The 14,196-nt window shown below is 40.3% G+C and overlaps 1 protein-coding gene across 3 annotated transcripts in view; it reads right to left on the bottom strand.

Moving 5' to 3' along the window:
- The window catches only part of pdlim5b (PDZ and LIM domain 5b), a 28,353-nt gene that overhangs the window by 2,586 nt on the left and 11,571 nt on the right, over window positions 1-14,196 (bottom strand). Inside the window, exons 3-10 of one of the 3 annotated variants that reach the window (XM_028417659.1) lie at window positions 12,703-12,854; window positions 6,498-6,528; window positions 4,703-4,725; window positions 3,912-3,932; window positions 3,762-3,788; window positions 3,385-3,539; window positions 2,665-2,692; window positions 612-748 (exon numbers count right to left, since the gene is read on the bottom strand). In XM_028417659.1, the coding sequence (XP_028273460.1) occupies window positions 612-748; window positions 2,665-2,692; window positions 3,385-3,539; window positions 3,762-3,788; window positions 3,912-3,932; window positions 4,703-4,725; window positions 6,498-6,528; window positions 12,703-12,854 (574 nt within the window). Of the gene's footprint in view, window positions 1-611; window positions 749-2,664; window positions 2,693-3,384; window positions 3,540-3,761; window positions 3,789-3,911; window positions 3,933-4,702; window positions 4,726-5,700; window positions 6,231-6,497; window positions 6,529-12,702; window positions 12,855-14,196 lie in introns of all 3 variants that reach the window. The other 2 variants (XM_028417658.1, XM_028417660.1) reach the window with 2 other exon arrangements.

Raw genomic sequence — 14,196 nt, 5'->3', positions numbered from 1 at the left:
ACTCAAAGGTTTTTTTGTGTCACAACCATCCTCCTAAACATCATGCTAACTTTCTTCTTCAATGAGCATTAATTGCCACAAATGTTAAAGCTAAATAGCACATTCCACAAAGTTAGCCACCTTCCATGTGGCCCTTATGAGATACGCGCTTGTTTACTTGAACTCAAGTAGATGTTAATCTGATAAATAACAACCAACAGAGAAGTAACTGTGTCCTGCACTGCTTGCACCCTGTGGCACCTTTCAGCAGACGTTTCTTAAACAGTGTTTTAGGAAAATATGTTGGAGGACATAGTGCATCTGTTCAGCTCGTGGCACGGGTTGCTGCACTTAAAGAGCAACGTTCACACAAACTAAAATATATAACTCTCATTTATTTCACAATCTGTTTGAGTGAGGGAGTCTTGGGAAAGGCCTATAATCTGAGCTCATTAACTGAATACCTCTTGTTTTTACAGAGCTCATAATCTTAAATGGCTTGGTGTCAGGTATTAAACCTGCTAATAAACGTTATGGCCCAACTGGCAGTGATTTAGTGGCACAAGACTGCCCCCTGTAGGCAAAAAAAAGAAGGAGGAACTGCAGAGACGATGTTCAGTGTGTAACTCTACCTGATGGACCTCCAGGCTTGTTCTGGACAGCAAGGTTCTTAAGAGTGGAAGCAGGGACAGCACTGCTGGATGATGCTGCAGGTTTGGAATATGTTTTTGCTGCAGGTGAGGTGTGCACAGAGGGAGTGGCTTCCTCACTACAGACAGAAATACATACACTTTATATGCTGTAACACACACACACATTATAACCTAATACCTATCATTCTAGATGTTTTAATGATTACATATCCATGTAGACTCATACATCATTGTTTTGCCACCAAACCTCAATAAAGCAGATTCTTTAATTCTTTAAAAAAATGATTTACCAAAATTTACATAATGACACACCAAAGAGAAGCAATGCAGTTACGTCGAAAAACCACACTGCTGCCAACTGTCCAGATGGTTTAACTATTACTGACATAAGGAAAGCATTAGTGAGCTGGTAGAGTATCTGCTCTATGAAATTGCCCTTCCAATCATTTTCAGAAAACCAACACTATGATTTTGGTGGGCTGATTAGGTGGTTAATGATGAGACTTGGAGGCAGAGGTTCTTTTGTCATGGTACTGCAAAATGTCAAGAAACCAAATGGGGATGAGAGGGGCCGCTCTACTGTGTGTACAGGACATAAAAAGCCAAAAAATAAGGGTGCAAACAGGCACTGATTGTTTAAAGTATTGTCTAAATTTCCCAGCTTGGGATGAATAAAGTATTTTCTATTCTATTCTAAATCGGACTAATACAGTGACTGTTTGGATGAACAACATTATATTTGTTGTTTAAATATAATTATTCAGATGTAAGCTGAGGGGAACAAAGTGCAGGTAAACGTGATAATCTGACCAACCAGTGTGGATTTTGGTGATTTGCAGTCATTGTCTGGCCTTCCCATTCATACAGAAGTTACAGAAGTAAATAATGAAATAAAATGATTTTGTTTTCACCACAAAAGAAGAAAAGAAGGAATCAAAGAGTGAAGAAGCAGTAAAGAAAAACAGTTTATTGAGGAGAAATCATCAAAAGCTGACAGATCAAACTGCTTTGGTTAGTGTAGAAAATAGATAGACATGCTCAGAGAAATAAAGAATAAGATTACAGGGGAAAGTGCAGGCTCAGACATACACTACAATATAATGCAATGCTGCATATATAATCACAAAAGTTTTCTTTTATGCATACCTTTCATTTACATTTTGAAATATAAATACATATCAGCAGATGAACTGCCTGTTATTATTTTTCGTATTTAAATATTTACTGTTTGTTCATTAAATAAAACATCAAACAAAACAAAAGCTGTTCTACTACACATTTAGCACTCGTGCTGATACGTCATGGTGCCAGTCTCTCAGCTTGTTGTACTTGTGTCCTATTACTTCAGGGTCCAACTTGTTCGCTCTGATTTGCCCCAAGAGACAGGATTAAAGAAAAGAAAGAGGAAATGGAAAAGTAGGAAAGTTAAGACAAGGAAACAAGGTAAAGAAAACTGTTCTCTATACAAAGTTTGATGTATAAACCAGAGCAGATGTGTAATATCCACTTTCATTTTATAAAAAAAACACACTGAACACAATCTCACTAACAGAAGGAGAACAAGAATCTCCTTCTGGCAGGGCTGCTATTACCCACAATACCACTTAATTACCCACAACTTCCAGTGAGTGACACACTGATTGGTTGGGGATCTGGTACGGAGGGCAGACTGCGTTTACTGCTGATTAAATCGACTTTAGGCTAAGAACGGCAGTCTATATGGCCGTCTCCACTCAGCTATCTTCTTCTGAGAGCTCTGACTGTGGTTTCTGCAAATTAAGCCTTAAATTAAGCGTGATACAGTCGGAGCAAAAGATCAGGAAATCAGGGCTTAACTGTAAATCACAGGCTACTAGATATGCTTACAGAGTATTTTGGAGGCCAGCTCTGAATTTGAGATGGCTATGATCAAGAATTATTAGAATAGGGACATTGTTGAAACACACGCTTCCTGCAAAAACACTTACACAAACACTTAAGGAAAGAAAAAGACTGACAGGGAAAGACATCACTCACTAGCACCACCACTTACTTTTTCCTGCCGTTCTCCGAATTTTGCTCTACAATAAAAAACAAAACATAAATCAAAATAGTTAAACAGATGGTAAACATGCAGACAAACAGGTGCTACTGGTTACAGATCTATCTCTGGGGTCATTTTGTTGAACTATAATCCTCACAAACTAGGACTTCCTGGACCCTGCTCCCCAATTGTTCACAGCTGCAGAAACATTAGGCAGATTGAATATGCATTAAATGTTACTAGCACATCACATATTTCACACCAGTCTGGCTACATCATCTGACAAAAACCAAAAAGAGGGCAGACAGGTTTCTCATCTTACTTCACTTAAGTGAATGACATATTGCATGTGAACAGATCTACACACAACCATTACTGATGGAGGCGTGCCTGAAACCGCAGCCTGCTCTTGTAACTGTCAAAAGTCACTTACAATGAAAACTGTAATAAAATAAAAACTATCAATCATGCAGTGATGAAAGCTCTCTTCTGTTATTTAAGAAAACTATAATCTGCAATAATCTGCAGAGGCAGAGAAGGTTTGATACACCAAATAAATGAGAAGTACATTAAGTGGGTTTAAAAAATGTTTCCAGTAAAATTGTCTTGTAATCTGAAGTTATTGCTATATTTTTATAAAAACATGATACTCAGAAACTCGGGTGACAAGCCTTAAACGGTTTGATATAGATAATGTGTAAATGTGAACACAAGAAGTTTGGCACGCACCATTCTCAGTGCCAGTCAGCTGGGCCAGGATACGGAAAGAGCGGGACTGGGAGGTCCCCGTTCGTGGGTGCCAGTCCTCCGTGTCCTCAATCAGGCGCTTCTTGCTAGCATCGCTTAGCGGGGATGCATTATTTTCTGGCTCCACACCCAGTTTTCTGCACAGATCAACCAAGAATAGACAGTATTACAGACCTGTAATTCATATAGATGGAGATAATCAGTGCTTAACACAAATAATTACACAATGAAACTCAACACAAATAACCATTAAGTTAAAAACAGAACAACCATTGGAAAATTATTTTCCAATTTAGACACATTCAGTGAGTCCAAGGTGCAGCCATGTGTCACAATATGACCTCAGTTTTCACAATTACCTCCTAGGTCTAGTTGGAGGTGGAGTTCTGCAGGCGAGCAATGAGATGCAGAGAGGAAAAAATGCACACAGACAGAAACAATCCCACATTTAATGCTCCATTAATGAATTAAACAGGCAAATCTATGAATCTGTTGTGACCTATACTTACTTAGGAATTTTCTGTGGCTCACTATTAGAGAGCAAAACCACAAAGTAAAGGTAAGTTAATATGAATATGTCCATTAAATGAGGCAGAAGTTAGTGGCACTGACCACATCTCTCCACAAGATGGTAGTAATGTGCTTTCAAAATGAAGGGCCCACACAACTAATATGATGGTGCAGTAATATTTATGTTGAAGTGTTTACATGCACAGTTTAGTGTCTAAGTGCTTTGAGACAGTTTGATGTCAAAAGCCCAAGTATGAGCAATTTGTTTCATTCTGCATGTGTGTGAGTATGTGTGTGTAAAATAAGTTTGAGGTCAAGTGTGATCAGTAAAACACAGCACACATAGTCTATTCTTAGCCAAAGCAGAATAGACTGGCAGTTATTGACTGGCCTTGACTAAACACTAGTAGCAGATGGAGCCAGACATGCAGAGCTGGTGACTTAAGAAGCCCACCGTGCTGACAGGTCTGGCTGCACTGGTTGTAAACATAGTATTTACTAACACCGAGCCTTAATGCCACTGACTGAAAACGAATGAACAGTGTGAGCTGACACCCACTGGGTGTCCTGTGGTGTATCAGAGATTGATTATTTACAGGGTGTCATGGTTTGTCTGGCCCTTGAAATAAGCAAGTACTATAAGCTGATGAGTAGGAATGCGAGGGTTAGCTCAAAGAGGTGTCGGCATGCCTTTGGTAATCATAAACCAGACAGACGGTGAAGGCTATAATCACATTCCACATGGTTAGAACGCTACTGCAACAGCTACATTATCATTCACAGCACTAACTTGGTATACGTCTCTTCTTCCTCCTGTGGGCAAAGACAGGGTAAATGGAAAAGAGCTGAAGCCAAGACGAGCATAAATAGGCAAGAAGGAGAAAACAAGTATAGTCTACAACACCCTTCTCCATAAAGAAACCACAAAAAGCAAGCATGCAGGTCAGAGCGCACTCTCACACGCATGCTGCAACAGATACCTCTATGGCTGGGAGTTTCAGGTTGAAGGCATGACAAACAAATCTAGTGTCTAAAAAAATCTGTTGATTTCTACTGAACCTCTGTGAAGATGTCTGACTGTGTTGTCATCCTCATTTCCCACAGAAGACTTGAAATATTCCTAAATAAGTGTTAAAGAGTCCAGTAATCCATTTTTGGTGACATAATTCAATAAAAACAGACCTCTGTGATGTATTTTTTCAGACTGAGTGGCAAAGCACTTAAACTTAGCGCAGTCTACTGTAACCCAACCTGCGAGCCAAAAGCCTGCTTATGAAGGCAGCTCCGGCTAAACTGTGCTCCGTCCCTGGTCTCTCGCAGCACAGAGCTGCCAGCATTCTGGCCAATTAGAAACAAATGTTACACCAGCAGTGCCCTGTAGGCAGACTGTGTGTTCGACCACTGTCATTTAGCACAGATCGGCAGGCTGTGGCATCAGCCAGTATGTTGCCTAGACTCTGTGCTCTGTGTGGGAGTTTAACAAGATGTTCTGTATGTCTTGGACTTTCCAAGCTTGCAGCTGTGTGAAAACACGGGCTGTTTCAATGTTAGCTTTTCAAATGAGACATATACTGTATTTTGAGGTGAAATAAAGCTTGAATGCATTCTTTCAGGTAGACTGCAAAGCAAAAATGTCCACTCATCTGCAGCCTCTCAGCTACAAGTTCTTCTGGCCCTGCAGATTAAAGCACACAGTGCCCATAGTGGTGCAGCAATCATTACTTTGCATCCTGGTTGTGCTTTTTTCTTTGAAAAAAAGAAAAATAACAACTGATGAGTGGTACCTACCCATTGACATGCTCTGACAGCCCCTGGCTCTCCATGAGACCTCGCCTCTGTCCCAAAGCCACCTCACAAGCATTGGCATTGGAGTACAGGTTGATAGGTGTGTTATAGACAGAGGGCTGTGGGACATTAGGATGGGAGGAGGGGGCTGTCATTCTGGCAGGAGATGAGGAGTTAGATGAGGAGGAAGAGGCAGACGGGGAGGTGAAGGCGGAGCGGCCAGGGCTGGATTTGGGAACTGAATTTGCTGGAGCCGAGTCTGAAGCAGCTAGGCTCGACCTTAGTGGGAATGGAGGCTGTGGTGGTTGAGAAGCTGTGGCTGGTGTAAAAGCGGATGACTCAGAGGGAATAGATGCTACTTTAGGAGAAGAAGCAGCTACCCCAGTGCTGTCGCCCCCAAATGGCCGGGCAGTCTTGTTGTATGCAGGACTGGGCTGGTTTAGCGGCTTGGTGTGTGCAGTGCTTGGGGCAGGATGAGTGATTGGGACAGGTTTAATGATTTCTTGAGGCTTAATGATTTCTTGTGGTTCGTCCTGGATGGAGGTGAAGACAAACAACATGCACAAACGGCACACAAAATAAAATAAAAAACTCATGCATGTAAACCAGCATTCAAAACACAGCAATCGCACCAAAAGTAACTGTGTTCACACTGCTGTATGAATAAGGTGCTCCAAAATGTCTGGAATACATGCCATGTTCTGTCAATCTCAGAAGGGCACAATGAGCATGCTCACTATAAAAACGGCATTATTGAGTATATAAATGACATTTAGATGAACTCATATTAGTGTACATACCTTAGGCACTCCATCTTTAGCAGCAGAGACTCTGTACAGACAGAAAAAAAGGATGATATAAATCTTTGGAGCGTGTTTAGACTGCTTTGTGGGTCAAGATTAAGATTATTGTCAAAACATTAGATTAGCATCTGGACACTTTATATAAAGGCCCTGTTTAGACCATGGTTCTGTATAAATGCTGACTCTGCATTAATCACAAGTTTGTTGGCACAATCCCAGCTGCCCCACATACGAAAAAAAAAACTTATTTGACTACTCCAAGTAACTCCATGTTTTTCCGAGATACATTGTTATATCGTGGATAAATGGAAGAAAGATGGATTACTGTGATAATACAATAAAAAGCACCTAAATGTTATCACTAACGCATTACTTAAATCAGCTTTTATTTTGGACTAAATTAGGTAAAAATGTTACATGTTTTAGTCTGTTCTTTGTAAAAATGTTAAATAATTATGTACGGGTTGTATGAACAGGCTCTTTGTGCATGTGTCCACATGCAGACTGGTGTTGAGGTGTGGCATACGTCTGATTTACACTTATGACTGAAGCAGATGCTGCAGGTCTGACTGTTCTCCTGAGATTTTCAGGAAATAGCCAACAAATCCTCCCATTTTTTAGGTTCTATTCTTTAAATTCTGCAACACTGCAACCTTGTTTTTATGGAAACACAACCCTATTTTTTTAATAATATCAGTAAATTAAACTACACTGCTAGCTTTAAAACTCAAATGCAGACAGATTAGTCTAACAATGTGTCCTGTATTTGGCCAGAACATGCAGACAATGGCTCCTTCATCCCTCATAAAAAACAAAACAAGACAAAAACAAAAAAACAGACAGTGAGTCAGCATGCCTGGTTCCGGATCAGGGGCTACGGTATGTCCCCTGGCTCCCTTCCTTTCTCTGCCCTCTGCCATATTAGGAAAACAGTCAACAGCTCACGCATTTCCTCTCGGACAGAGACGCAATAACTGAACCAGGTTATTAAAGAGGGCCCCACCCTCTAACCAGATGCTGATGTCATTTGTGCCATACTTGCATTTACAGTTTTCCACTTAACAGTTAATATACACAGTGCTTATTTTCCGATGTACTATTCCAATGTAATATTGTACTGTACTAGTGGAGAAACACCACCCAGTGCCAAAAACAACATTCAGAGGTCTAAAGATCAAACAGCATACTCCATTACAAACAGAACCCAGTCTATAATGAGGCCGTATGTATCTGCTATCAGTGTCCCAGAGTGGGACAGCTGGGTGGATTCACCGTGTCCGTCTTTTCCCAGAGCAAACTGAACAAACACTTGCTAGGGTGGGCCTGTGAACATCTGCTCTGCTCAGCTCCACATCCCTGCCTATATAGCTGGACCTGTTTTTGCTCGGCTCTGACAAAGAGGCAAACACTCTGTGACATATTTAATCTTAAACTCGTAAATCTCAGATCCCACTATGCAGCATTCTGATACTGTAATAAATAGACAGGTCCATCAATCTGATGAATGACAACTGTCTGTGTGGTTCTACTTTTCATTTTGGAGATGGCTTCTGAGGAGCATCACCCTTACTTTGCCAAATGAAAAATGTTAATCAGTATTATGCGTTAAATTTCCATCCCAAAAGCTGAGTGCATGTGACAAACTATTATTTAGATTGTGTCACCTGAATGAGTGTCTGAACTGCAGACGTTGGTGTGTGGGTATCCACAGTTGAATGCTTTTGATCAAGGCACCCAAGTGCTCCGCAGGACCCATCTGATATGCTCCCTGCACCTGATCTAAATCTGAATATCACATGAATATTGTTGTAAATTAATAAACTATATGTGCGTGGTGCATCAGTGTATATCACTGCTCAACAACTTCAGCCACTGTATGTAAAATATAACACACCAAAGTCCTGCCAGTGATAAAGATAAATGATTCTAACCATTTGCATGAGAATGTTTTATTGCTTCACAGGTTGACTTCTCTGTCACACACAGCTTCAGAATAAGAAAATGAGGAGGTTAACAGGAGGAATAAGCCTGAGGGCAAAGCGCAGTGACGCATTTCCACCCTGCCCATGTCTCTGTGAGGGCCAAGAGAAACAGTCTGGCATATGGCATTTGACTGGATGATGGAGAGGCTAATAGACGCAGCTTTCTCAAGATAGACACAACCCATACCAGCTTACAGACTCACATATCCGTTTGAGGAAAAACTGCTCACATCAGAGCAGCCTTTAATTTTCCCTACAGTGTCACATACAGTTTCAGGAGTGGAAGACTTTGGCAGAAGTGGTATTGAAACTTGTTTAAAAGATGTGCAACTCCAGGAATGTGTCACACTGCTGGGCTTTATTCTCTGGTCACAGATTTGTTTATTGTCTTCATATTAAAGCTGGAATCAGCACTACACGGGAGGATCAGGCTGAGTACATTTCACTGATATTATTAAAAGCAGAGGTTATTTTATTCCAAGGCTTTGTGTGATAAATGTAAAAGCTCTGCGGGAGACCTGGCGAGCACAGTGTGTTTTCCCAGATTCAACACTGCATGAAAACTAAAGCAAAAACACAGAAAGAAGACATAGGAAAGCAAAATAAATTTCCAGCAGTGGTGGGTTTGTGGGAAAAAAGTTTTAAAAAAATGCAGCCAACCAATCAGGACAGTGGCAAAAACTCACATCTTGTGTGTATCTGGCACAATGTTTCTCTTTCATATTGTTTTACCACAAACGAGCATCTCTGCAGAGGAACTGTGAGAGGTGCATGCTGGGAAAAAGTCAAAACAGAAGGCCTGAAAGGAGTCACAGAGATTTAAAGCAGTGCAGTGGCAGTGCTAACAATGACAGAAACTATTTCTAGAGTTGAAGCTTATCAGCGTGTTACCAGACAGCCTGCTGCTGCTGTCAGTTGCCAGGATACCTCACTAATATGGTTATTGCCCATCCGGTGTGTGTGTGTGTGTGTGTGTACACGTGTCAAGTAGAAACCCTGTGCTCTTGTCCATATCAGCAGTCACATGCATTATATTGATAGGAGGCACTCATGCCATTAATTTCCATGTGCCTCTCTTCAAATAGTACAGCTCCTTACTGTGAGACGCACCGAGTCAAGAAGAAGAAAATGCAAGACCATAAATGCATGGTTAGATTTACATTTGATTAAATTTACAATTAAACTTAAAAAAAAATCCCAGCTTGATAAATGCACAACCACAAAAGAATATACCATCTTTTAGAAGATTGATTATTTAAGTAATTTAATAAGCCCCCGTCCTTTCTTACTTTTCTTCCGACCACCACACCACATCTAACTAAGGCAGCCAGGAGTCAGCGTGGGCTCTGGGCTGCATAGATTTGTCCTCTAGTTCACCCTGTTCTAACCATAGCATGAAACATAGTGGGCTATACCATATGAACATGTCTATAGATGGAGTGCCAAACATCATCACCACACTAGGAGATGTTATATTGTATATATAAAAATAAAAATATATAGAAGTAACTATTCCAAACAACGCAAACACAAAGTGGAAAATACACAGAGCCTTCATGCTGTGAGAGCTGACAAGATTAAAAAATAAATACAAAGTGTGGTTGGCTCATAGGACTATAGCTGCGTTAATCTCTATTATCTTTGAGGTTTTGGAACCAGGTGTGCACAGCCACAACTTCTAGGGAGCGGTGTTTCACTGCTCTGCGCTGCATAGTTCAGTGACAATAAATAAACATCAATTATCGTTCTTTCCTAAGGCTACTTCCCACAACCGCCTGGCGACTGTGCAGCAACAAGACTTCCATGATATTAGAACAAAAAGCGTTCAAAAGGATTGCTGAAAACTGCATGTAGGAATGTCACATCTGACATTTTTAGTTAGAAAAACTGCCGTGTTTGAAGTGAAGTTATATCCTCACCAAACATGAGGCTGAACACACAAATGGCCAGACTAGACGCATTCACTTCCAAATCTTCCAGGCTGCCATCTCCTTTCAAACACAAAGCTGTAAAATTAATCTATTGATGGCATTCAGACAGTTTTGTGTGCTGTCACAAACAACAAAACAGCTTTCTACTGCTTCGACTCATCTGTTATGGTTTACTGTGCTCTATAGTGGAATGACAGGATAAGGAGGGTCCAAAGTCCATTTCCTCTATGATGAAAACATGTTTATGCTCACACAGCAACAGGAAAATAACCTAAATATATTGGCACAAGTGAATTTTACAGCATGCGTGATAGGATGTGATGTAAATGCATAAGTTTGACACTTTATAAGAAAATCAGTGCAAACAGCAAAACATGAAGCTGATATCTGTCTAAACTAAGTTTTCTGTCCTCCAAGTGCTTTAAGAATCTTTTTTATTTTTTTTACAGGACTGTTTGAAGAATGTAAACGATGACAAGTGACATAAGGGGACAAACCTGCAGTCACATTAATCATCTCTTTGCACTCTTGTAATGTTATTATGACCCAGAAAATCTTATCAGCGATCATCAAAACCATAAATCAAATCCGAAGACATGGTGGAAAAGACTTTTTTTCAGGTTTTTACTTCCAGTGCCACATTCTTTGTACTGGTGTCTGGGTATTTCCTAAAAAAGGTATACAATATACAATAAACATTCCACAAAGCCATATACGCAAACAAAACGGCAACCTCGTAACGAGAAGACCTTTGTTTTTTAGTGGGTGACTCTAGTTGTAGTTTACATGTACTGTGAGACAGGAATGTTTGATGTCTCATTGTGCATCCATTACCCACACTAGATTACATACAGCTGTGGGACAGGGCTATTTTCAGACGCTTTTCCCACGATTAAAGCGCAGAGGCTCCTTTCTGCTTTGATGTGGTGATGGAATGACAGGACAAGCGAACCAGGCTTTGAGTTTTTCTGTCAACATGTTTTACAGCTTGGAAAGTGTGCGTGCTTGGCCTCCATTTGTTTGCATCTGACACTTCTGACACTGCTTCCTCACTGCACTCGAATATGATTCCCATCAAATCATACCAAAAATAGATTTTTTAATATAAAGAAAATTACCTTGTGCTTATTTGTTTCATAATTCATCTTGATTAAGGGAATACAGGCAGAGCCTCTACAGCTATACAAGCATTTTTATTACCATGGCTGGACGTTATTTGAAGCCCATGCATTTCTTACCATACCTTTTATTTTTCAAATGTATTATCTTCATTTTCAATTTATTTTAACCCATCATCTTCTATGATGACAACCAGCCATGTTCAGAGAAGTACTGAGCTACATGTAGAATATTACAAAACACTGACTGACGCTTGTGAAATGACAAAAGAATCTCCAAATGTTCATGTAAGTGTAGTCTTCTTGTATGCAGCCTACAGTGACTATAACAGGGTCGTTTGTGGCTTCTGAAACTTTCTTTGGTGGACAAATATAATGACAACTGCAGTTGGATCCTCATTTCCCGTACTTTCAGGCACATATTATACAACAGGGAGCTTTAAGAGCTTTCAATCAAAGTGTTCCTTATACTCCACTTGGGGTTTAATAACCTCAGGGGGCTCCGAATATTATACCCTTCTCTAATGCGAGGAGCAGAGAAGCGGTTGATGGACTGATCAGATACAAAGCTGAATGTCTTCAGCAGATACAGTGCCATTCTCCAGACAGGAAGAACATGCACAGATTAGTTCTGTAATAAGTAAGAATTAAGATCCTGGTTCTTCAGTTCTTTGTGCATGTGTGTTTATTGTATGTGTTTTATAGCCAATTAAAGAGGTTTTTAAGTCTTCATCTCAAACATGTTGCACGCCCCATTGTGAACCTGCCATCCAATGCAACTTTTTTAAACATCCAAACTCCCTAAAGGAGCTCAGGGGCATCAGCTGCCACAGCAACACTGTAGACTTTTAAAGTTAGTTTTAAATTAGCAGGAGCTCATCTGTTTCACATCATGAGAAGGATAATTGAATATAGCACAAATAAAACAAATATGACACCCTGTTCCTGCTTCAGCATGTTTTGTTTGCCAGGTCGCCTATCTATATAAAAAATGGTCAGTTCAATTATATCATTTGGTTCTGCAGAAATCCTTCAGTCTTTTTCTTCAGAGTCATTTAGAGGCAGCCTTAAATGAGCTATGAATTATGTGATAAGGGGAAAACACGAAAGTATTGTAAGGAGGATGGGGAGAGTGTGCTTCACAAGTGTGTGCATGTTCAAAGGCTGTTACCTCTGTAGGGTGAGGCTGAGGTGGTCTGTGCAGGCCTTTATCTTGTTCTGGGCCTCAAGGTGATTCATGCTGTCAGCGGATATGCCGTTAATAGACAGAATTATGTCTCCAACACTCATCTTGGCTTTGGCTGCTTTGCCTCCATCAGTCAGCTGCAACGACACAAAAACGACGATATTCTTGTCAATACATGTCAATACATGGCAGCAGAAATATTTAATTCAGCTTTATTTTTAACTTTAAGTTTGCATCATTCTATAATTTAAGCTTTTAACTAAAAATGCATTGCATGCATGCAATGTTGGTTTACTCCTTGCAATCAGCCTGCATTGTGAACTCCTTTCCACTTCCTGCCTTATGTAACTTTTGTCAGATAAGATAGGCATCTTACTCTCCTCATAACATCAACACATCACAGCATCCATGGGACGGGGCTCTTAAATCCACCAAAAACAATCTGCACAATAAAAAAAAAGCCAAAACATTCCCACAAAGATGACTCACGGTACCAAATGACAACTGACCACAAATCAAAACCACATGGTTCAAAAGTTTTAATTTTATTTACAAAAAAATGAAGAAAAATCATGAAAAGTTTGGGCTGAGCTGTTAAGGACATTCACAGACTTGTTCCACTCCAGACTCTTTGTTGCTTAATCCATTATTGTGGCGCTGAAAGGTGCTGGAGAAGGTTTTCCTTCAGAAGCATAATGTATTTGGCTGAACACCTTTTTTTATACTGGCCTTCCAGTCAGTGAAGTTTTTGTTGATGTTTTTACTGATGAAAAGTGAGGAAAAAGCACATATTTTTAAAATGAGAAATGTAAAGAAAGACCCCTGTAAGGCCTGGAAGATGTGATTCTTAGTTTGATAGCAAGGTCCTAAAACCCTAAAGGTCTATAAAGGTTTTATCAGAGCTTCCCCTTTTCCATCATGCCGAGACGTGCATTTAACACACAGGAAGTAACGTAATAAAACCATGACGATGGGCTGACTCTCCACCAGGTGTGGCGACGACCAGGGATTACACAGAGCCACTCACTTCTCATCAATCACTCAGCACACTCTTAACACACTCAGAGCCTGTAAAGCCATGCTGGCTGCCATCACGTAGGTACAAAAAAAGAACGAACTGTGTGTACTCATCATCTCGTGCTAGCTCATGCTTTATTATGAGCGTCATCTCTGTACGTCATTTCTCAACAGAGGACAGGAGAGTGGCAGAGCATGAATGAAGAGGACATGGAGTTCAACTGAGTTTCTCTGTCAACTTCAATGAGTGTGAATATAAATTCAGGCTTAAAAAAGTTTTCTTCATTTCTTTCAGTAAAGTTTTTTCCAGGCCGCTTTTGCAATAGAAAGTATTCAAGTTAGGTAACTCTAAAAGCAGCCAATTGAACATGAAGAATGTGCCATTGTGTCAACCCTCACACTAACAAAGCAAGGGGAAAGGAGTGGAAAGGAGGGAGAGAAAGAATGAGGAAGTGACAGCTG

Source organism: Parambassis ranga, chromosome 12 (assembly GCF_900634625.1).
Source record: "Parambassis ranga chromosome 12, fParRan2.1, whole genome shotgun sequence".
Lineage (NCBI taxonomy): Eukaryota > Metazoa > Chordata > Actinopteri > Ambassidae > Parambassis > Parambassis ranga.
The sequence above is the reverse complement of the archived record's forward strand: the minus strand, read 5'-3'. Positions and strand labels throughout refer to the sequence as shown.